At 49.8% G+C, this 24566-nt stretch overlaps 2 protein-coding genes across 7 annotated transcripts in view; both read right to left on the bottom strand.

Annotated features, from left to right (window-relative positions):
- Positions 1-24566, bottom strand: part of LOC310705046 (uncharacterized protein) — a 162215-nt gene that overhangs the window by 48155 nt on the left and 89494 nt on the right. For 2 of the 4 annotated variants that reach the window (XM_083499355.1, XM_083499357.1), the window contains exon 1: positions 954-1522. The exons of the other annotated variants lie outside the window; for them this stretch is intronic. In XM_083499355.1, coding sequence (XP_083355481.1) covers positions 954-1355 — 402 coding nt within the window. In that variant the 5' untranslated portion in view covers positions 1356-1522. Of the gene's footprint in view, positions 1-953; positions 1523-24566 lie in introns of those variants that run through there. 4 annotated transcript variants of the gene reach the window in all.
- LOC310705183 (uncharacterized protein) lies at positions 12851-24138 on the bottom strand. Of its 3 annotated transcripts, none has more exons than XM_083499727.1 (3): positions 23819-24138; positions 15122-15248; positions 12851-14658 (listed from the first exon to the last, which is right to left on the bottom strand). In XM_083499727.1, the coding sequence occupies exons 1-3, from the start codon at positions 23843-23845 to the stop codon at positions 13238-13240; spliced, it is 1575 nt and encodes a 524-aa protein (XP_083355853.1). In that variant the 5' UTR covers positions 23846-24138; the 3' UTR covers positions 12851-13237. The 3 variants fall into 3 exon arrangements, with proteins under 3 accessions (XP_083355853.1, XP_083355855.1, XP_083355854.1); XM_083499729.1 differs by lacking the exon at positions 23819-24138 and adding an exon at positions 16956-17057; XM_083499728.1 differs by lacking the exon at positions 23819-24138 and adding an exon at positions 16848-16962.

Below are 24566 nucleotides of genomic sequence, written 5' to 3'. Positions count from 1 at the left end.
CCATTAAGTGGCGGGGGCGGACCATCTGAATCGGTCCCACCTCCCTGCAGAGGGGAAGGGTCGCGGAGAAGTCCAGTTGCACCAGGAAGTGATCTGACCATGGCACTTCTTTCGTTTCGCTTTTACTTAGTGTCAGATCACCAACATCCATGGAGGTAAACACCAGGTCCAAGGCATGTCCGCGGCTATGGGTTGGGCCAGACTTATTCAAGGACAGCCCCATGGAGGCCATGCTTTCCACGAAGTCCCGAGCGGCCCCTTGTAAGGTCGTGTCGGCATGGATGTTAAAATCCCCTAGGACAACCAAACTAGGTGTCTCCAGGAGAACATCTGCCACAACCTGAAGCAGCTCAGGCAGGGAATCCTTGGTGCAGCGGGGAGGTCGGTACACCAAAAGGAATCCTGTACTGCCCCTATTGCCCAACTTCCAGAACATGCACTCAGAGAACTGGGTCTTCCCAATAGGACGCCTGGTGCAAACTAATGACTTCCTAAAAATCACTGCAACCCCCCTCCCCGCCCACATGACCTGGGTTGCTGTGCGTAAGATAAACCTGGTGGACAAGCAGCGGCAAGGACAGGCCCATCTGCTTCATCCAACTAAGTCTCTGTCACACATGCCAGGTCAAGTCCTCCATCCATGATCAAGTCAAGTAAAAATGAGAGTGGTTAATATTCGCTAGGGCCAACTACTGTTACCACTGGTCTTATAAAGGAGGTGTGAGCGGGCTAGGAAGCCTCTTTAATGCTTATTCTTGTACTGAAATAAAAGAATCAGACTGAACCCTGAACAAAGGCCTGGCAGAACAGCTCTGTCTTGCATGCTCTGAGGAAAGATGTCAAATCCCACAGTGCCCTGGTCTCTTGTGAGAGAGCGTTCCACCAGGACGGAGCCACATCCGAAAAGGCCCTGGCTCTGGTCAAGGTAGTATCCAGAGGAAAGTCTCCCTCACCTGCTTCCTCTCCTCTGCCTGACTCAGGAGGAAACCTTCGGCCAGGGCCACCGCCTGGGAACTGGTCTCCGCTCCACAGTCCCTCACCCAGCTCTCCATCTCCGGGGGAAGGACAGCCAGGAACTGCTCCAAGATCACAAGATCCAGCATCTCAGCTTTCGTGTGCCTTTCTGGCTTCAGCCACTGGTGGCAAAAGTGGTGGAGTCGGCTGCAAACCTCTCGGGGTCCTTTGGCCTCCTGGTAGCAGAACTGCCTGAACTGCTGGCTCTTCATATCAGAGTGGAGGGTGCCCTCCTCACCCAGGATCTTCTGCACAGAGTTTCCCAAGAATCCCCCACTTCTCCCAGTTTGGATGACATGGCCTCTTCCTGCTTCAGGGCCAGCTGGGTCTCGCTCATCCATCTGTGCTCTCAGTCTCTAAGAGATCAGAAGGATCTTTTAAAAGTTCTTTCCGTCTTAATGAGAAGTCCTGGAAATCCTACAAAGCAAAAACATTGTTCTGTTACAGAATTTGTAGGTCAGGAGAAGAAACAGGATCCCTGAACAAGCATGGATGAGTCTTGCCAGGAATCAGGACTGGACGGGACCAGAGCCCAAACCGTGAGATACCTTTTTGAAAAGAAAGAGGAGGAGGAAGAGGAGAAGAAGTAAGTCTCCAGCCCTCTAGCAATGCAGAATGTGGAGGCAACTGAAGGGATTTCTGGGAGATGAGTCAGCCTGGTTGCTCCTGCCTTCCAGTCAATGCATGAAGTCAGAACTGACTGACAAGGGAGCCATTTGAAAAATGGTTGCTTGGCTCTAGTGGGGGTCCTCACTTGGGGGTCCTCAGGAGTTATTCTCCCCCCACCCCCCTTCAGGGCACATTTCCCCCCTGCTTCTATCTCCTTTTCTTGCACTTGGACTCTCTGCCGCTCTCAAGACAGACTCCTGGGGTGGGGTCCCTTTTTCTTTGCTCTGAGGGCCAGGTATGTATCTCGCCAACCCCCTGAGGGCCAAGTGGACAGGGTCAAAAGACACGTCCCTTAAAATATAGGCGGCCAATTTATTATGATTATTCTCTTAGATGGCTTAACACACACACAGCCCTTGATGCCCAGGTCCCAGGAGGCTCAGGGAGTAGCAGCGCCCATTTCCGGCTGCTTTGCCAGCAACCATCCCTTTGGGAGAGAGAGGATGTGGTCCTGGGATGCCCTGCTCTGGGTGCGAGGGGATTGCTGCAGTGGCCTCCGTGGGGAGCTGCCCTGGGAGACACTGGGAAACTGGTCCCCAATGCAGCAGCCGGACTCTGGGAAACTGGGATCCCTCTCTTTATCCCTTTCCTTTCTCTCCCACCTTTCCTTCCTCCCTCCCCGTGGGGTTTTTTTTGGGGGGGGTGTCTAGTCCACCTCCTGGTCCAGCTTTGGAAAACCATTTGCAGATGTTCCCTCTGTTGTGCAGTGACGCTGAGTGACGTCACAGAGAGTTAAAGTCCCAGGGACCCCTTTGTGTAAAGAAGGGAGATTTCGGGGGGGGGGGTCATTGTTTTTCTGAAGGGGGGCGGAAGGCCAACTGAGTTTGGGATCCTCTGATCTGCAGGAAGGAGAGCGTGACAGACCTGGCCCCTCCCTGGCAGGACCCTCTCCTCCCTGATCAGGCCCCCCCGCCCCCTCCCCTGCTGCAGCCCTGGGACCCCCACCAGATCCCAGAGAGAGAGGAGACTCACCAGATCCCAGAGAGAGAGGAGACTCACCAGATCCCAGAGAGAGAGGAGACTCACCAGATCCCAGGAGGGACAGCGAGGCAGCCCTTGCAGGAGGGACACCCAAGCAGGGAAGGACTGGGGAGGGGGGGCCTTGGCTCTGGAGGACCTGCCCCCCCTTGCTTCCTGGCCTCTCTAGGAAGGCAGCTCGGATCCCTTTAACCCTTGCAATGCCGAGTCCCCCTTTGGCAAAACCTCAGATTCTTCTTTTTCTATGGATTTCGGGGGGGGGCATCTGCCCCCCTGGCTCCCTCAAGGCCCAGATATCCTTTTGGGGGGGGCGAGGCTATCCTTTGGGGGGCTCAGAGCATCTCCTTCCCTTGGCCAGAAGCCGGAGGAAGAGTTTGCAGGGAAAAGGGCTTTGCAGGAAGGAAGGAAACTCACCCCAGAATCCAGGAAGGGGAGGAATGAATGGGGCTGGGCTTGATCTACAGGGGGGCAATTTCAAAAGTCTTGATCAGGCCTTGCACCCCCTTTTTCTGGGTCCCTCCCCTCTCCTGCAAGTGAGGGGAGCCCCCTCTTGCAACAGATCAATCCAGACCAAGCCTACAGGCTGCTGTTTTGCTCCAGGTTATCCTGGTTGGTGTCTTTCTTTTTGGCCAAGGGAGCCCTCGGATTTCTCCCTTAAGACCCCCAGGGCTGGACCCCCCCCCCGGCCCTCCTCCCAGGCGCTTGTCAAGGGGAAGCCCAGGGAAGCCCAGCGCTGGTTGCCTTTCCTTGCCCGCAGGGGTCTCCACCCCTCCCTTGATGCGCAGACCCCATCCTAGGCTTGGCTGCGCTCGGGAGTCCAAGCCCCCTCCAGGGTGCAAAGACCTGCCCATTCCCCCCCCCAGATTGAGTTCATTTCAGGGCGCGGCACCGTGGAGAATTGTTAACGGAGAAATCTGAGGCTCCCTTGGACAAAAAACAAGGACTCCGGGCAGGAAGAGCAGAGCGAATTGGTCTGGATGGAAGACTGTCGCGACAGGACTCCCACCTGCCACCAGGTGGAACAGGATGGAAGCCCCGAACAAAAGAGAACCCAAAGTTTTATTAGCCGCTAATCCCCAGGTTACACCCCCCCCCCAAAAAACTACATCACTCCTACATCTGGTGGCAGTAATCTGAGCATCCTGGACCCTGCCCCATGGTTCCCCTTGCCCTCCACCAAACACCCAGCAAGTGTCACAAAAGAGATTTTACATTTCCCGGTTTCCCAGCCAAGTTCATCACACCCTTTTGTCTTCCTCTGGGTTTGTTCTTTCTGGAATGGCTACCTGTCTGGCACTCAGGTATCAGGATGCCAGGGATTATCCCTCAGGCAGAGGGGCTGCGGAGGAGCTGAGCTCACAGGTCTAGATGAATTTCGGAAGTTTCCCCACTGAGCCAGTACATAGAGACATTGATCAGTGAATTCTTACATTTGGTATCGTGCAGCAGAGGCCCTTTGAATAGGTAGGTATTCAATATGATAATATTGAAACCGCCTTTTGCACAAAGGAGTAACATGACACGGAGCTGAATCCTGTTGAAATATAAAATAAATGAATAAATAACTGCGGTCCGTTGTCAGAGACAAGGACATCAGGACACCCATGCGTTGCAAACAGGCCTCGCAGCACCCGGATGACAGCTTCGGTAGTGGTGGAGGGCATCAGGGCGACCTCCAGCCATTTGGAATAGGCGTCCACCACTACCATAAAGGTCCGGCCGTGAAAGGGGCCAGCCAGATCGATGTGCACCCTCGACCAGGGTGTCTTTGGCGTCTCCCAGGTGTGTCCCTTAGCTGCCGGTGGTGCAGGCCTCGACTCCTGGCACGCTTGACAGGCGGACACCCAGGCAGTGATGGCATCGTCCATATTAGGCCACCAGACGTAACACCGAGCCAACGCCTTCATTTTGACAATTCCCGGGTGGCCAACGTGCAGAGCCTCCAGGACGCGCTGATGGAGTCCCTGGGGAATCACGACGCGGTCTCCCCACAGCAGACAGCCGCGATGAGCTGAGAGTTCATGTTGTCTGGTTGCGAAGGGCTGGAACTCCGATGCAAAGGGCCCTTGTGGCCACCCCCTCCACACCCAGTTGAGCACCCGGCTGATGGTGCGATCCTGGGCAGATGCGGAGGCCACAGTGGCAGCCGATACAGGCGCTGCCGGAAGATCCTCAATCAGAAGGAGTGATGAAGCTGGAGCCGGGTCTTCCACAAATGCTGGAAGAGGGCAACGGCTGAGGGCGTCGGCATGGCCCATCGATTTCCCCGGGCGATGGTTGAGCCGGTAGTGGTAGGCAGCCAGGAAAACAGTCCATCGCAGCATGCGTGGTGAGAGGACCGGTGGAGTTGGACGATCACCGGCGAGGAGGCCCAGGAGTGGCTTGTGGTCAGTGATGAGGTCAAAAGTCCTGCCATAGAGGTATTCATGGAACCTCTTCACTCCAGCCACAAGTGCCAATGCCTCCTTGTCGAGCTGGCTGTAATTCCGTTCCGTCGGAGATAGTGTCCTGGAAAAGTAGGCGAGCGGTGCTTCTCTTCCATCTGGAAAACGGTGACTAAGGACAGCACCGATGCCAAAAGGTGAGGCGTCGCAGGCAAGGACCAGCGGCCTGGATTCACTGTACTGTACCAGCACACTGTCTGAAGAAAGGAGAGCCTTGACCGCGTTGAAGGCCGCCGTCTCCCGATGACCCCAGGCCCAAGGCGTCTTAGTGCTAAGGAGTCGGTGAAGAGGCTCAGCCACTGTAGCTTTGTGGGGCAGGAACATGTTATAAAAGTTCAGCAGCCCCAGGAATGCCTGCAACTCCGTTTTGTTCTTTGGGGTGGGGGCCTGCTGGATAGCGTGGATCTTGGATGTGGTTGGATGAAGACCGGAGGCATCGATAAGATAGCCCAGGAACTCTACCTGTGGAACGGCGATCTGGCACTTCTCCCTCTTTACCTTGAGCCCGGCCTCCTGGAACCTGGTCAGCACGGCACGGAGGCGCTCGAACAGCTGCTGGTGTGAGTCTGCAGACACCAAGACGTCATCAAAATATGGTACCACACCCGGAAGCCCTTGCAGGAGACGCTTCATAAGGCTTTGGAAGATGCCAGGAGCCACACTCACCCCGAACTGCAACCGGCGGCAACGGAATGCCCCCCGGTGGGTGACGATCGTCTGGGCTTCAGCAGTGGCATCATCGACTGGCAGTTGTTGATAGGCTTGGGCAAGGTCCAGCTTAGCGAAGACCTTACCCTCACCCAGGGAATGCAGCAGGTGTTGGACAACAGGAACCGGATAAGCGTGCTGCTGAAGTGCCTTGTTGATCGTGCACTTGTAGTCAGCGCAGATTCTCACCGACCCATCTGGCTTGACAGGCGTGACGATGGGGGTTTCCCACTTTGCGTGGTCAACCGGCTCCAAAACTCCTTGGGCGATCAGTTTGTCCAGTTGTTCGTCCACCTTAGCCTTGAGATCAAAGGGAACCCGGCGTGGCTTTAGCTTGATGGGGGCGACTTGTGGATCAAGGCTAAAGGAGATGGGCGTACCTGTATATTGTCCCAAGGTGCCGTCAAAAACCTCGGCAAAGTCTTTGACCAGACCCTCAGTCTCTGCGTTAGAGATGCAGTTGATGCCGGTGACTTCCAGGCCGAGGGCATCAAACCAGTCTAGCCCTAGGAGGCTTGGCCGCTGACCTTCGACCACCACCAACCGGAGCAGGCCCGAAAAATCCTTGAAGGCGATCCGGAACCGGCCAACGCCTACCACGGGAATGTCGTTTCCCTGGTAGTCTCTCAGGTGTACGCGGTGAGAGTCGAGTTGCCTTTTGGACACTCTGGGTACCAGTCTTTTGATGGTGCTCCATGACACGATGGACAGGGCAGACCCGGTGTCGATCTCCATGTCACATGGAGCTCCTTCAATGAGCACCGTGACGTTCAGCTTGCGTCGCGTAGGCGAGTCGGTTTGGCCAATCGTGGTTCCAGACGGGCAGCGGCAGTTGGTGAGAGCGAAACAACTTTCCTTGGCAGACTGGAGTGAAGACTTGGACTTGCGAGTCGATGAAGGGGGGGTGTCAGACGGAGCCGATCGGCAGACCTTAGCGATGTGGCCCCTTCTGGAACACTTCCTACAGATGGCGTCTCTGAATCGACACTTGGCACGGGAATGGTTGCCTCCGCAGCCAGCACATTCCGGTTGGCCCTTGGACTTCTGTTGGAACTTCCTGCGCTCCCGCTTTGTCTGGTGCACGTCATCGTCTTCACTGGAGGATGCCTCCTCACTGCTGGCCTCTTCATGATGCACCGGAACTGGCTCCCTAGCAAGACGCGGGCTGCTGGACTTGCGGATCTCCTGGGCGGAGCGTTCAGCAGCTTCTGAGGCCACAGCCTCCTCAATGGCTTTCTGTAGCGTGAGGTCTGGCTTGGCTAGGAGACGCCGTTGCAGATGGATGTCCCGGACCCCGCAGACGATTCGATCCATCAGGGCATCGTCTAAGTCTCGGAACTCACAGTGCATTGCAGCCTGTCGCAGGGCGGTGGTGTAGTTGTTGATTGACTCCCCCTCTGCCTGGTTCCGGTGGTAGAACGCATGGCGGGCAGCAATCTTGGACGGCTTTGGTGCGTAGTGGTTGCGGAGCTTCTCTTGGATCGTGTCCCATGGTGTTGCCTGGACTGCTTCAGGCGCAACCAACGCTCGGGCCGTCTCAAACACCTCAGGCCCACAGAGGCTGAGGAATAGGCCCCGCTTCCGATCCTTTGATACTGCTGTCAGCTCGTTGGCTTGGAGGTAGCAGTCGAACCGAGCGAGGTAGGAGTCCCATGATTCAGAGGCTGGCGCAAACGGCGGTAGAGGCACAAGTGAAGCCATGATTCCGATGCCGGCGTGAAGGGCGATGGATGGAGCACAGTGCTCTAGCCAGAACAGTCAGCTCTGAATTGGTTCTGCCCAGTGATTTCGCTCAGTGATTTCGCTCTGTGATTCAGCTCAGTGATTCAGCTCAGTTCAGAGGCTGGCCGCATCTGGCTGTGCTCTGATGTCCATCTATCCCACCCTCGTCGCCAGTGTTAAGTCGTGAGTTGACATAGCAGCCGGCACAGCGATTTCTTCAAGTAGCTCTTTATTAAGGTAAGCTGGAATAGAACTGACTGCGAACAGCTCAGCCGGCCTGTATTTATAGGCAGCCGGCTGTCAACATTGTAACCACAACAGCCCAGAGTTCCCGCCAAAAATAACTGGCGCGGACCTGAGTGAAAACTATCTACAGACCTGAGTGAAAACTATATACAGTATCCCCCTGTTGGCCCAGGGTGAAACTACACTACATAACAGAAGGCTTCAGTTTGGGCTCACGTATTTATGTATTTGGTGGTTTTACATTCCCATTAATGAAGCAAATTCTGCCCACACCTTTTGCTGTCACATAACGCCAGATCATCACACTAACTGGGTACTTCAAGGTAATGCAAGTGGGATGTAAATCTTCTCCGATTCTTCTTCTCTCGAATCCCTAACCCGTGGATTTTAGCACTTGAGTCTCTTCCACTAGATTGGTGTGCGCCGCCCCCCCCCCAGATGTTGTGCCCGGTGCGGCCGGCCCCCCCTGCACCCCCCACGCTACTCCACTGCCTGAGCTCTGGGAGTGTGGCTTTCTCCCAATTGAAGTGCAGAGTGAGGACCGGGAGATTGGCAGGGAAACCAAAATGTTTGTTTGCAAATGGCCTTAAGAGGCGTGACATGCAAGTCCCTTTCCGACCAACTTGGGTATACATCAGAAGATCTGTCTGTGGGTAAGGAATTTCCTGACTGATAGGCCGCAGACAGTGAGAATGGGACCTTACTATTCTTCTACTCTAGTATTAAGCACAGGAGCCCCTCAGGGATGCGTGCTTAGTCCCTTTCTCTATTCTCTGTACACATCTGATTGCACCCCACTGTATAAGTCCAACACAATCATCAAATTTGCGGATGATACAACAGTGGTGGGGCTCATCAGTGAGAACGATGAGACTGCTTATAGGAAAGAAGTACAGGGGTTAATTCAATGGTGTAAAGAAAATAATCTTATGCTTAACACCAAAAAAACCAAAGATCTCATAATTGACTTTAGGAGAAAGAAAAGTGTAATTTTACCATTGCACATAAATGGCGAGGAAGTGGAGAGGGTTGGTAGTTTTAAATACCTGGGCATTTATATCTCGGAGGACCTCTCATGGACTGCAAATGTTAATATGGTTGTGAGGAAGGTGCAGGGGAGGTTGTATTTCCTGAGAATGCTCAGGGGACTGAATCTATCCCAGCACCTACTCCTGTCCTATTATCATAGTACCATCGAGAGTGTCCTAACCTATAGTATATTATCGTGGTATGGGAGCAGCTCTGAAACGGATAAAAAAGCTTTACAGAGAACAATTAAAATTGCCCAGAATGTTATTGGGCTCCGACTACCAACCCTGGATGAGATCTTCACGTCTCGCATCTTGAAGAAGTCACATAATATTCTGAGAGATCCCACCCACCCTGCTCACAACTTCTTTGAACTATTGCCTTCGGGCAGAAGATATAGGACAATGAAAACACGAACCACACGCCTTCTGAATAGTTTCTATCCAAGAGCTCTGATTGCACTAAATAATGATCTCAGGGCCAGTTGCAAGGTTTAGTAAGTAGGGAGTAGAAGGAATGAGATAGGTTTTAGGTTATGTTATGCCCTTAATAGGTCATGCTATATTCTGGATTATGTTATGTTTTATAGATTATGTTTAAATAGGATGAGAGTTCGGAGATACGTGCAAATGTATATGTGAACCCGGTCTTTGGGTGGGTGTTTGATTTTCGTTGTTGTGTATACTGTGTATATACGGACAATGACAATAAATTTATCTAAATCTAAATCTAAATCTGATTTACTAAAACCCATGCATTTGGGAGGGGAATAGCAGGTTATTATTTAGTGCATATCTATATAACATACAGGACCACAGGGGGTGGGAAATATGTCTGTGTGTGAACTGTAGTTAAATGTGGAGAGGAAGAGGGGCCCCCGGGGCCGGATGGAGCTTGGATACGGCCCTCAGCTCCGGAAGGGAATGGAGCCCTTTCTGGGTCCAGCTCTCCTTTGTCAACTACAAATTGCCACTGTTTTATGTGTTGAATATATGTGAGATGGTAATTTATGGACCTAATAAGTGTCTCAGGGACGTGGGTAGCACTGTGGGTTAAACCACAGAGCCTAGGGCTTGCCAATCAGGTTGGCAGTTCAAATCCCCGCGACGGGTTGAGCTCCCGTTGCTCGGTCCCTGCTCCAGCCAACCTAGCAGTTCGAAAGCACGTCAAAGTGCAAGTAGATAAATAGGTACCGCTCTGGCAGGAAGGTAGATGGTGTTTCCGTGCGCTGCTCTGGTTCGCCAGAAACGGCTTAGTCATGCTGACCGCGGCTCCCTTGGCCAGTAAAGCGAGATGAGCGCCGCAACCCCAGAGTCGGTCACGACTGGACCTAATGGTCAGGGGTCCCTTTACCTTTACCTATATTACAGGACCAAAGGGGGGTGGGAAATATGTCTATGTGTGAACTGTAGTTAAATGTGGAGAAAATATTTGCGATTCCTACGGAACCTAAGCAAATTTATCTCCAAAGGGGGGAGCTGTTACAGAAATGACGGGGGGGGGCGCACCTTTAAATTGTTAAATGCTACAAATATTATGCCTGAATGTATCCTTTTGCCTTGACAGCTCAGGGAAGATATCCAACTTTATAAATCATGTCAAATCAACTCCAGGAAGTGCCCAGAGGTGACAATTGCTGAGCTGATTATTGGAAAGCCTCATCCCATCCCCAGACTTGCCAAGGGGTCCAGACATGCCAAGGAAGTTCTGTTGTACTTTTGGGTGGTGGGTACTTGAGACTTCTTTGCCTATGCTAATCCTATCCTTGGGTCTTGCACTGACTCATTTTCCTTATGTTAATCTTGTGTAACCCTCCCCTTTCTGACGTTTTAGTGGTGTAGCAATGACGTATTGATGATGCTGTATGAACTGCATTCTGGGATATGGTGGGAAGCTTTAAAAGACAATGTCGCCCCATGGCTCTGGGTTCCCACGCTGCTGTTGAACCTGTTGCGCAACCAGAAAGGATCTCAGTCTACTGCTGTTTTGCTCCAAATTGCTTGGCGGGAATTTCCTTCTTTTACTGACCACACGGACCCACGGGGGACTTGTGCCCAGACGAGCTGGGATCTTTTTGGTGATGCAATGTATTCCTTTTTTCCTACACCTCTTTGCTAATAATCTGGAGCTTTCCCCTCCATACTCACAGAAGCGTTGTTTAGAGTATGGAATGTTGATCATTGTTTTGTTGATTTCTAGGGAATCTAGTTCTCTCCCTTTTTGTTCTATAGCTTTAAGGACTTTTTTTAGATCCTGTTTGTTTGTAGCGTGATGAGAGGGCCGTGATGTCTTGTTCTGTCTTGCTAACTTTTAAGGAGGTTTGTTTTTTAAGGGATGCTTTTAGCAACTTGTAAGAGTCCCTAATTGTTGGGGGTTTCCTTCGGAGGAAGGTTGCCCATGGGTTTGTAGGGGGGGGTGTCTTTCAGGGATATGCTTTTCATATTTAGGTTGAGGTCACCCCCCCCCCAGAATTGCTTCCCCTTCGGAGGAGAGGAACTAGTTTTTTGGATGAACTCTAGATGTTTCAAGTTTGGGGCATATATGGAGCCAATTGTCAGTTTAGTTTTGCCATCTAGTGTCCCTTTAGCAAAAATGAGTCTGCCTTTTTTGTCTTTGAGGACTGTTGTGGCTTTGTGACCCTTATGCTTTTCATATAATCAGTTAGCCATATAACCATATATCCTTATAATGATTTTTATATAATCCATCTTTGAATCATGACGGCTTCTGCAAAAGCTGATAGCAAATTGCTTAGATCGGAAGAATCCGAAATGAACTCTGCCCCAGTTCGCTTCCCTTGTTCTTCTCAATGTCTCGCTAACATAAGGGGGAAGCAATAAATCTGCTGTGCTGGCACTTTCCCCCCTGTCCAGACAGGGTCCCGAGTAGCTCAAACAGGAAGATGCTAACCGCAGAATGTCCCGGTATAGCAGATGGCCGTGTAGGAGCGTAAGGGCCGAAGTTCCTTTTTCTTCCTCCTTACCATAAATCAGGGGAAAGGTTATACTGCATGTTCAGACTGAAAAAGCAGAAGTTGGGAGGGAACTCTTTACATGATCAGGGGGCAAGGCTTGAATGCACTCATTGGTTTTCTTTTTGCTGCTGTGTGCGATTGTATCAATTATGTCATGTACTCAGGTATAAAGCCTCAGGGCGCTGGAGCCCGGGGCCCAGTCTTTGGGAAAGGATGCCACTGGGTCTCTTATTGCTCAGCAATAAATATCACTTTCTTTTTCTCCACTGCTGCGTCTCTCAATTCTGGGACACAATTTGAGTGGCTGACTGGTACCTTAAAAATCCTTGCAACAAGGGGAATTATTTTACTTAGTAAGGCGTGGGGAGGGGTGCTGAGAGTGAGTTGTAGATTGTTGGGTAATGGGGAGTGTCTTTTTATGTCACCTGGACTGGTGTTGGGTGGGGATCTCTGTGGAGGTGTGAGGCTGGGGGGAATATTGATCGTGTTAGCTGTATTGATGGCTTGGGGGGAGAGGGGGTCACCAGTCCATCGGGTTGAGTTGATTTCTGGTTGCTTCATTCTGCCTTCTGCCACATTGGCCTCCGCTCCCCGTTTGGTGTCCTCCGCAAATGGGATGAGCACCCCCTCAGTTCCTTCATCCAAGTCGTTCATAAAGAGGTTGAACAACAACGGGCCCAGGACAGAACCCTGCAGCACCCCTCTTGTCACTTTTCCCCAGGATGAGGAGGAACCATGGAGGAGGACTGTTTGGGTTCTGTTACTCAAATCCACCTAACAGTTTCCTCATTCAGCCCACATTTTAGAAGCTTAATCACAAAAATATTATGGGGGACTTCGTCAAAAGCCTTTCTGAAATCAAGATGCACTATTTCCACAGCTGTTCCCTGATCAACAAAGTTTGTAACTCCATCCAGAAAAAGGGGAGGAGAGATTTCTCTGGCTTTTCTTGTCTTTGAGAAAGCCATGCTTTTATCCTGTATGTTTCTGTTGTGAAATCTTCAGATGAAAGGCACATAAATATTAAAAATGATAAAAAATAAGGATATTGACAGGCTGAAACATGTGCAAAGGAAGGTGATTTATGTATTTATTTAATTTGTCTACCACCCGACCCAGTGGTGCCAACTTGAATAAAATATTGGAGGAAGGGGCCAGGTAAGGCCTGCCTTGCACAATCAATCACAGGATGCATAAAGAGAATTGGAATGGCAATGCCTATCAACTGGGGGGGTGGCCCCTCAAATATACTATTGGGGGGCAAAAACCCCTTGGCCTCTAAGTGTTGACTCCTGTTCCCACATGTCTCAGGACGGTTACAATATAAAAGCACAACATAAAAACACAAAATATACATCAGTAACTCAACTCCCCACCACATGTTAAAAGGGCCTTAGATGTCAATCAGCCAAAGGCCTGGTTAAAAAGGTGCGTATTAGCCTGGCTCCTAAAGCTATAGAATGAAGGGTTTCTCCCTTGTATGACGTTTTTGATGCTTAGTGACAGCAGAGCTGTGACTGAAGCTCTTTCCACATTCCCCACACTGATAGGGTTTCTCCCCTGTATGAATTCTCTGATGGGAATTGAGATTGGAGCTCTGACTGAAGCTCTTCCCACATTCCATGCACTGATAGGGTTTCTCCCCTGTATGAAGTTTCTGATGCTTAGTGACAGCAGAGCAGAGGCTGAAGCTCTTTTCACATTCCCCACACTGATAGGGTTTCTCCCCTGTATGAATTCTCTGATGGGAATTGAGATTGGAGCTCTGACTGAAGCTCTTTCCACATTCCATGCACTGATAGGGTTTCTCCCCTGTATGAATTCTCTGATGCTTAGTGAGATGGGAGCTCGTCCTGAAGCTCTTTCCACATTCCCCACACTGATAGGGTTTCTCTGGTGTATGAATTCTCTGATGGGAAGTGAGACTGGAGCTTGTAATGAATTTCTTTCCACATTCCCCACACTGATAGGGTTTCTCCCCTGTATGAATTCTCTGATGCTTAGAGAGATGGGCGCTCCAACTAAAGCTCTTTCCACATTCCATGCACTGATAGGGTTTCTCCCCTGTATGAAGTTTCTGATGCTTAGTGACAGCAGAGCTGTGACTGAAGCTCTTTTCACATTCCCCACACTGATAGGGTTTCTCTCCTGTATGAATTCTCTGATGGGAAGAGAGAGAGGAGCTCTGACTGAAGCTCTTTCCACATTCCCCACACTGATAGGGTTTCTCCCCTGTATGACTTCTCTTATGGTAAGTGAGATGGGAGCTCTGAATGAAGCTCTTCCCACATTCCATGCACTGATAGGGTTTCTCCCCTGTATGAAGTTTCTGATGCTTAGTGACAGCAGAGCTGTGACTGAAGCTCTTTTCACATTCCCCACACTGATAGGGTTTCTCTCCTGTATGAATTCTCTGATGGGAAGTGAGACTGGAGCTTGTAATGAATTTCTTTCCACATTCCCCACACTGATAGGGTTTCTCCCCTGTATGAATTCTCTGATGGGAAGTGAGATTGGAGTTCTTATTGAAGCTCTTTCCACATTCCCCACACTGATAGGGTTTCTCCCCTGTATGAATTCTTTGATGAGAAGTGAGATGGCAGCTCATACTGAAGCTCTTTCCACATTCCACACACTGATAGGGTTTCTCCCCTGTATGAATTCTCTGATGCTTAGTGAGATGGGAGCTCCAACTAAAGCTCTTCCCACATTCCATGCACTGATAGGGTTTGTCTCCTGTATGAATTCTCTGATGCTTAGTGAGATTGGAGCTCTGAGTGCAGCTGTCTCCACACTCCAAATTTTTGCATGGCTTCTCCTCTCTGGGGATTTTGTCATGTTCACCTTTGTTCTCGATTTCCAATTCATCACAATCTGCAATGGAGACAAAAAGGGATTAGAGTCTCAGGAACAAATGAAGAAGAACTGAAGGGAGTTGCATGTGTGTTCATTACCTTTGTGGTTTGTCATTAACCAATATATTTCTTATTAGATTCTGATGGGTTGTTGAATGTTGCTTTTTTTGATATACTGTAGTGGTAAAATTGTGAGCAAGCTGCGGGAGGCAGTGGAAGACAGGGGTGCCTGGCATGCTCTGGTCCATGGTGTCTGGGCCTGGGCAGTTCAGAGACCCAACCATGGTATAAAAGGGCAGAACTGGAGGAAGATGGTTCACAGAAAAAACTGGAATTTGCTGTTCAAGGTTTATTTTGGGGGTGTTAGGTTCCCAGGGGTTGTATTGGGCGTTGTTGAGCTCTGTGGAAATGTATGAGGTTTGTTACATAGAGGTATTTTTTGAATTTCCAGGCAGATAGGACGATCCCACAGGGAGCCTTACCAAGAGAGGCCACGATCCCACGATTCTCCTCCATGACGTCCTTATGCAGAGCTCTCTGGTCAGGATCCAGCAATGCCCACTCCTCGTCCGTGAAACAAACAGCGACATCTTCAAAGCACACTGGACCCTAAAAGAAAAGGGAAATGTACTCTTCCGAGACAGCACAAATATGATCTGCTACACAATGCTCTGTTCTTTCCTTCCTCTTAATTGCTGTGTTGTTTTGATAGGATTGCTTTCAATAGGATTGACACTTTGACACGCATTCTGGAAACGTATGTCTACATGCTTGGTTCTGGCCCTAAACTGCCCAGATTCTGCCAACTTAAGACAGGGTTGATTGTCTTCCCAAACAGTGATGGGTAGGCAACAATCCCCATAGATCTCTTGCACCAGGCATCTATAGAACTCCAGTTCCCTGCACAATTCCGACAGTGCAATGAACTCAGCCTCAGTAGGGGACAGCGCAATGAGACTTTGTTTCCGGGACTTCCACCCAACTAGAGATTCCCCAAGGTTTATTACCATCCCAGATACGGACTTCCTGTCATCCAGATTCACCCCGTCTCTATCTGCCCAGCAAGTAAGCGCCGTCTCACCTGCAGCTGACAGCTTGAGACTGAAGTCCTTGGTATCCTGCAGGTAACGCAGCACCCGCTTGATACCATGCCAGGCATTTACACTGGGCTTTGATGCTTCCCTACTGAGCAGATTGGTAGCAAAAGCAATGTCCGGCCTGCTCCATTGGGAGCGATACAACAGACTACCCAGAGCGGACTGGAAGAGCTCAGCGTTCTCGCACTCAACGCGTTCTGCTAGTCGACTGTCTTTCACGTAGCCTGACTCCATGGGTACTCTAACCCCTGCACAGTCAGACATTCTGAACTTCTCAAGCAACTGCTCAATCTTGCCTTTCTGATTGAGCAAGAAGCTTCCATCTTCAGTCCTGTCTATCTGAACACCTAAGTAGATCCTTACTGCACCCAGGTTCTTGAGCTGAAACCGTTTTCCAAGCTCTTTGGCAAACTTCTGCACCTGTTTGTTTGCCCCTGAGATGTGAATGATGTCATCAACAAAGATCAACACCATTTCCTGTGACTCTCCTGACCCTTTAAGGTACAGGCAGCTGTCAGCAAGACTCTTCTTGAAACCTAGCTTCTCTAAGGCTTCATTCAGACTCTTCTTGAAACCTAGCTTCTCTAAGCCTTTAAGCCATAAATGGACTTGTGAAACTTCCATACAGTATTCGGCTCATTGCCCTCAAACGCTGGAGGAGGAAGCATGTACAGATCCTCCTGGAGCTCTGAGTTCAAATAGGCCACATCCACATCAAAGTGATACACCTGAAAACCTCTTTGTGCAGCAATGGCTAAGAGCATGTGCAGAGTTTCACTTCTGGAAGCAGGAGCGTATACCTCAGTATAATGCAGCCCCTTTTGCTGCGTGAACCCTCTGGCTACTAGCCTACCCTTGTACTGTGGTTCCCCTGTTAATGTGGGTTTAAGACGGTAAACCCAGCGGCTGCTCACAGCCTGTTTGCCCACTGGCAACGTTGTGAGGGAGAACACACCTAGAGACTCCATTGAGCTCATCTCCTTCTGCATTGCCTCATGCCATTTCCTGGCTTCTTCCTGAGGCAGTTTCTGAACACCCTCAAAACTCTCGGGTTCACACTGTGCCATGCCAACCCACACACTTGTGACTGCAAACCTGTCAGGAGGTTTACCTTTCGTTGTGCGAGCTGAACGTCTCAACCCAGTTTCAGGTACCCCCTCAGACCCACTAGGACCAGCTAGAACGTCCTTGGCCTCAGAGAGCTCCCCCTCTGACTTACTGCGCCGTTTAGACTTGTCAGCTGAACCTGTGGGTGAGGAAGGAGCACTTCTCTGTTCAAGCTTCACAGCTTTAGGAGTTCTTCCCTCTACCTGCTCTGGGTCAGGACTCTGTGCCTCAGCAGTGGGTTCAGCCTCTACCTCTTCCTCATCAGCAGAGTCAAGCAGGCTCTCTGAAAGAACATCAGGGTTCCCATGTATGCGTGTCTATCCATTCTACTCACAGAACTCAGCACTGCTGCTGAGCAGAATCCTGGACTGTTTGCCTGTTGGATAGGCAATTCTCCACCCCTTGGTCCCTGGCTCATACCCACAGAAAATCATCTATTGGGACCTAGGGCCACCCTTTCTGAGCTTGGCCTTTGGCACAAGGACCCAGGCCTCACAGCCTGAGTACAGCTGGGTTAAAGTGGTTCTATTATGTCTTCTGTCAAGGTCATGCTGAGTATAAGAAGAGGCCAGAAGGAGCCTCGGTTTCTCTCTCTCTCTCTCTCCTTTCTGGTGTTCTGTACATAGTACGCTGAGTGTTGAAGTTTAAACTTATTATAAGTTGTGGGAAATTTCAGTTAAGTTTGCTGCAACTGGATTTCTTATGGACAGGGCCAATCCTGAATGTTTTGGATTTGGGACCATTATGCTCATTTGTCTTCAGTAGCAGTAAAGCTCTGCTGGGTGAAATACAATTGCCTCTGGTCTATTTTGGGGGATCCTGCAACATCTTTACATTTTCACTCTGGTAACTATACATTGGAGTTCTGCCTGGGTCAATACTGAGTAGAATTCCGACTTCCGGGTTGGCGCCATCGCCAAATGGCGGATTCCCTCCGAGCTCCGGAGGGAGTCTGCTCGACAGGGGTCGGGTTCTGTCGCGCCGGCGACGCGGGGACCCTCAAAAACCACGGGCGTGGATGCCCGTGGACCTGGTGACTCGGCGGGCACCGTTAGCGCCCTCCTGACCCGCAAAGGAGCCTTTTTAAAGGCTACGGAATGGGGGAGGGGGAGCAGCGCAGTGCTGTGAGTCTACTGCTTCCCCTGCCGAGCGAAGCCGCATGCCATTCGTCGGAGAGCGCTGACTTCTTCTTTTGAAAATTTGGACTAAAAACAAACCCGTGAGTAATTTGGAAACTGGATTAAAAATTTTCCTTTTTTGTGGATTCGGCACGAGCGGGGGTGGTGCAAAGAGGAAGTCCGTCTCCCCCCCATTGTAAACATTCTAAAGCAAGGATTTGACAGCTAAGGTCGAGAGAAGAGTCTTTTTTTTTCCTTTTTGGATAAAAGTTATTAATTCCATGGATTTAAAAGTATAAGTTACTGTGCTGGAGGATAAGAGCTTATTTTCTGATCAAGTGCCACCCTTCCCGGGACCAGGAGTGATCCGCGAGAGGAGCCTGCTGAGGAGATATAGAAGATTTTGACAGCTGTCAAATTAGCTGTCAAAGTCGGAAAAAATAGAAAGCTTTGGTTTAGCCAGTTATATTGTTACAAGTTGTTGAAAATAAAGGACTGAAACAAATTAACTTGACTTTTGGATTGGAAGTGAAAGGAATACTAAATAACCAGAATCCCTCTAGAGGGGGTTCAGGGACATTACAAGAATGGAAATAGGTCGGAAAATACTGGCTGACTTGGATGAGGTTGTTTTTCTCATGGGAAGGCTGCGAAAGATGTACGAGCAAGGTCATGTTTTGTCTACAAGTGCTACAAATTTGAAGTCAACAGCAAATATATCTATTGAGCTGGAAAAGGACTTGACGTACAAAACCCAGGCAGCTGGACAAGAAAAGAAACTAGAGACTGAGGAAGAGGAGGAAGAGATATACGCCGAACAGGAGGAGCAGAAAGGAGGGGCTGAAATGTTACAGAAGGCAAATGAGAGCCGGAGGCCTGTCAAGATGGATATTAATTTGATCAAGGTGGAAGCTGGAGCTCTTGGGACATTTGGATCTAAGAAACAGGATTTGAGCTCCACCTTTAAACAAGGAGGCCTGGCTGGAAGGAACATGGATATTATAGAGAGAGTGCCCCTTCGAGACTGGGTGTTAAATACAAGGGACTTTCAAAGAAGCCGGCAGAAAGGGACTGAGAGAGATTCAAGAGCCTCGGACGTGAGGTCGCCAGGCTGATAATAGATGGACTAATGGACTATGGCTTTGGGATCGAAACCGGGGAAGGGAGGGTGGGGTTTGGAAATCCAAAGGGGGCTTGATCTTTTCTATTCTGTGATTAATTCTGTGTTGCTATTAGTATAAGAATGGGGAATTCGTGGAAGGGAAACAGGGTCGACCTTAGAAAAAGTTTTTTATAAAGGATTGAGGTACCGTATTTTTCACTCTATAACACGCACCTGACCATAACACGCACATCGTTTTTAGAGGAGGAAAACAAGGGAAAAAATATTCTGAATGAAACAGTGGACGTATCATTTTTGTGCTTCATGCTGTGGCCACAGACATGTGATCTGATGGTGAATTTGGGGTGACCCAATGCAAAAATCCTGAGAATCCCTGTGGATCCATGCTTTGTAACCACGTTTTTGCACCATTGCAGCCCCAGGCAACAGTGGGTGCGTGATTTTTGGGGGGCAGGCTGTAGCCATGGACATGCTATGTGCTCTGATGGTGAATTTTGGCTGACCCAATGCAAAGATCCTAAGGATCCATGTGGACCCATACTTTTTAACCACGTTTTTGCACCATTGCAGCCCCAGGCAACAGTGGGTGCGTGATTTTTGGGGGGCAGGCTGTAGCCATGGACATGCTATGTGCTCTGATGGTGAATTTTGGCTGACCCAATGCAAAGATCCTGAGGATCCATGTGGACCCATACTTTTTAACCACGTTTTTGCACCATTGCAGCCCCAGGCAACAGTGGGTGCGTGATTTTTGGGGGGCAGGCTGTAGCCATGGACATGCTATGTGCTCTGATGGTGAATTTTGGCTGACCCAATGCAAAGATCCTGAGGATCCATGTGGATCCATGCTTTGTAACCACGTTTTTGCACCATTGCAGCCCCAGGCAACAGTGGGTGTGTGATTTTGGGGGGGCAGGCTGTAGCCATGGACATGCTGTGTGCTCTGATGGTGAATTTGGGGTGACCCAATGCAAAGATCCTGAGGATCCATGTGGATCCATGCTTTGTAACCACATTTTAAGTGGGGAGGGAAGGAAAAACACAGAAGGCTAAGAATGCAGGAGAGGGCTATAACGTGAGGAAAGGAAGGCAAAAGTTTCCCCCCACCCACCCACACAAGCCAGCCAGCGTGCTCTCTCTCTCTCTCTCTCTCTCTCTCTCCCTCTCCCTCCCATCTGCATGTTTTCCGGCTGCCTGATATATACGTATTTTTTTTAACTGCCTTGACAGAAGAAAGCATTTTAACTGCATTAAGAACTATTTAGCAGCGAAACCTAAGCTTTGCCATCCCTTAAGAGGTACAGACACTGTAATCTTCCAGATCGCATGAATTTACAGGCAAAACACTGTTTAAGGATTTCATCCTTTTAAATGGAAGAAAGCATATTTGAATGCTGTGTGTCTCCAAAAACAAAAAGCAGGAAGTCAAATCAGAATTTTAAGCCGAACCTGTAATCTCTCTTCCCTTCACAAACATTGTTCCCTCCGGAGCAGGGAGAGGAATTAGAAGGAAGGACGCTCTGCTTTCCCCTCTTCTTGCCTGGAGGGGAGGGGCTTTCCCTGCTCTTTGTTCCGTTTGAGCAAACACAGCAACGAAACAGAGAGGGTGGGCAGTAAGACCCTGAGGCAGAATGCAGGAAAGCCACCACTTCCTCTCTTCAGGCTTCCCTTCTCCCTGAAGCGCGGTTTGATTTTTGCCTGATTTTTCGGCTCCAGGGACCACACATTCGCTGCATAACACGCACAGACATTTCCCCTTCCTTTTTAGGAGAAAAAATCTGCATGTTATAGAGCGAAAAATACGGTATATAAGTTAAAAGTTGATATATAAATTGAACTAAATATAATAAAGAATTAAGATTAAACATTTAATATAAATAAATATAATAACAACTTAAGGTTAAGAAATTAGAGATAAGAACTTGTTGGATAAATATTTGGACTTGGAATACAAGAAGGGGAGGTGAGGGGAAGTCGTGGAAAAAAGTTATTGAAAATGGGATTGTAAAGGATGTTTTTTTCTTGTTTTTTTCGTTTTTTGTTTTTGTTTTATTCGAAACTCTAATAAATATTATTTTTTTAAAAAAATACTGAGTAGAATTCCATGACAGGGTCTTCCTCCATGAAATCAGCTGCCAAAAGAGAAGGCCCCTAGCTCCCCACAGCTTTCCAAGTCCCCTCCTCTCTGGGGTTTCTGGCAAGCGATCCAACAGTGCGCCAGTGTGCAGCCTGCCTTTGCTCCTCCATGTTAGACCTCTCTTGGCTCTGAGAGACAAGCAGGGAAGGGGGCTTCTGGCAGAAGGAGAGGGAGCCCCCGGTGGCTCCTCCTTCTCCTGACTCACCTCTGCCTCTCGACCTTCCTCCTCCCACTCGCCTCCTTCCTCTTCTGCCTCCGATTCTGGACTGCATTCTGCCTCAGAGTCTTCCAGCTCACTAAGCCCTGTTACCCCTTCACCTTCTGACACCTCCTCTTCCCAGGTTTCTCCCTCTTCTCCATCTGACCACTCATCCTTCCTCTACCTTCACTCCTTGGGCTCTGAGCCATCTTCCCTTCCTGGTTCCCTGGCTGCTTCCTCCCACCATTCCTCTGTGCCCAACCAGTCCATGATATTGCTCCATCCCTCGGCCTCTGTCCCAACAAGGCAGCTTCCCCTGACCTGATCTGGTTCCACAGCCGTTGCTCCCCTTCTGCTCCCATGAAAATACGGATCAGGAGGTCTTGCCGGCATCATTCCGTCTCCTGAAAGAGAAAACAGGTAAGCAGGATGCCAGGCGTGCCCATGTCTCTCACAGGGGAAACAGGGCATCTCTATCTACAGATGGGCCTTTCAGAAAGCCTTACCTGCTGAGTGCATTTGGACGTTTGTGCCCATTTCATATGTTAGTCATGCAGAAATACATCTCTCCTCCTTTGGACCCTTCCTCCCAACTCCCCCCCCCCCAAAAAAAAAAACTTGATGAAAAGAACCCAGAGATTATATGGGAAACCAACAGAATGAGACCAAATGGAGAAAAACCGCCTTCTTCCTTACCCGGTGGCCTCTCTCTGGTGTCCAATGGAGGCCTCTCTGCCTCACAGGAATCCAGGTCCATTTCTGCAAAACGATCCTTTTCCTGAAAAAGCAACAAGGATTCAAAATAGAGAATGAATGACAAGAAATAGCAGAAATATAATGGAAAAGTAAAAAAAACTTTAAGGGTGTGAGATCTCATTCCATGGATGCCTTCCCAGAAAAAGCATGGGCCATCAGCAGAGCATTATGGGATGTTCTCCATCCTCTTTGGAGCCAACAATAATAATAATAATAATAATAATAATAATGTTTTATTTCTACCCCACCCTCCCTAGCCGGAGCCAGTCTTTTGGTGGCTAACATCATAAATCTAACACAGTATACAAAGAACATAAGAACAGGCAATCGATTAATTAAAATACTTCTTAAAATTAGTTCAAAACAGATTAAAATCTGGACAGATGGCAGTCCATTGGTATAATAATAATAATAATTTATTATTTATACCCCGCCCATCTGGCTGGGTTTCCCCAGCCACTCTGGGAGGCTTCCAAAAGAATATTAAAATACTGTGATACATCAAACATTTAAAACTTCCCTAAACAGGGCTGCCTTCAGATGTCTTCTAAAAGTCTGGTAGTTGTTCTTCTCTTTGACATCTGATGGGAGGGCGTTCCACAGGGCGGGCGCCACTACCGAGAAGGCCCTCTGCCTGGTTCCCTGTAACTTGGCCTCTCGCAGTGAGGGAACCACCAGAAGGCCCTCGGTGCTGGACCTCAGTGTCCGGGTAGAACGATGGAGGTGGAGACGCTCCTTCAGATATACTGGACCAAGGCCGTTTAGGGCTTTAAAGGTCAGCACGAACACTTTGAATTGTGCTCGGAAACGTACTGGGAGCCAATGTAGGTCTTTCAAGACCGGTGTTATGTGGTTTCGGCGGCCGCTCCCAGTCACCAGTCTGGCTGCTGCATTCTGGATTAGTTGTAGTTTCCGGGTCACCTTCAAAGGTAGTCCCACGTAGAGCGCATTGCAGTAGTCCAAGCGGGAGATAACCAGAGCATGCACCACTGTGGGGAGGCTGTCCGCGGGCAGATAGGGTCTCAGCCTACGTACCAGATGGAGCTGGTACACAGCTGCCCTGGACACGGATTTAACCTGTGCCTCCCTGGACAGCTGTGAGTCCAAAATGACTCCCAGGCTGCGCACCTGGTCCTTCAGGGGCACAGTTACCCCTTTCAGGACCAGGGAATCCTCCACACCTGCCCGCCTCCTGTCCCCCAGAAACAGTACTTCTGTCTTGTCAGGATTCAATCTCAATCTGTTAGCCACCATCCATCCACCAACTGCCTCCAGACACTCACACAGGACCGTCACCGCCTCCACTGGTTCTGATTTGAAAGAGAGGTAGAGCTGGGTATCATCTGCATACTGATGAACACCCAGCCCAAACCCCCTGATGATCTCTCCCACCGGCTGCATGTAGATGTTGAAAATCATGGGGGAGAGGATAGAACCCTGAGGCACCCCACAAGTGAGAGCCCAGGGGTCTGAACACTCATCCCCCCCCCCACTTTCTGAACACGACCCAGGAGGAAGGAGCAGAACCACTGTACGACAGTGCCCCCAGCTCCCAGCCCCTCAAGACGGTCCAGAAGGATGTTATGGTCGATGGTATCAAACGCCGCTGAGAGATCCAGCAGAACTAAGAAACAGCTCTCACCTTTGTCCCTAGCCCGCCGGAGATCATCAACCAGTGCGACCAAGGCAGTTTCAGTCCTGTGATGAGGCCTGAATCCCGAATGGAAGGGATCCAAATGGTCCGCTTCTTCCAGGCGTGCCTGGAGTTTTTCAGCAACCACTCTCTCAATCACCTTGCCCAAGAATGGAAGATTTGAGACTGGGCGATAGTTGGCCATCGTGGCTGCATCTAAAGATGGTTTTTTAAGAAGCGGTTTAATGACCGCCTCTTTCAGCAGGTCTGGGAAGGCTCCCTCACGGAGGGAAGCATTCACCACCCCACGAAGCCCATCGCCCAGTCCTTCCCGACTAGCTTTTATAAGCCAGGATGGGCAAGGATCCAGGAGACAGGTGGTTGGTTTCACTCGTCCAAGCAGCCTGTCCACATCCTCGGAGGTAACAGATTGGAATTGATCCCACACAATTTGACTAGACAGGACTCTAGCACTCTCCCGCCCCGGCCCTGCTCCCACGGTGTCTACTTCTTCCCGAATCTGAGCGACTTTATCTGCAAAAAACTTTGCAAAATCATTGCAGGAGATCATGTGGCCCGTACTGGGCCCCGATGAAGCAGGTGGTTCCGCTAAATTGCGGACCACCTGAAAAAGTCTCCTGCTGCTGTTTTCTGCAGATGCAATAGAGGCGATGAAGAATGTCTTCTTCGCCATTGCTATTGCCACTTGGTAGGCTCGACGTTGAGCTCTAACCAATGTCCGGTCAGCTTCAGAATG

This window comes from Podarcis liolepis, assembly GCF_965112155.1.
Source record: "Podarcis liolepis genome assembly, chromosome: 4".
NCBI classification, from domain to species: Eukaryota; Metazoa; Chordata; class Lepidosauria; order Squamata; family Lacertidae; genus Podarcis; species Podarcis liolepis.
The sequence above is the reverse complement of the archived record's forward strand: the minus strand, read 5'-3'. Positions and strand labels throughout refer to the sequence as shown.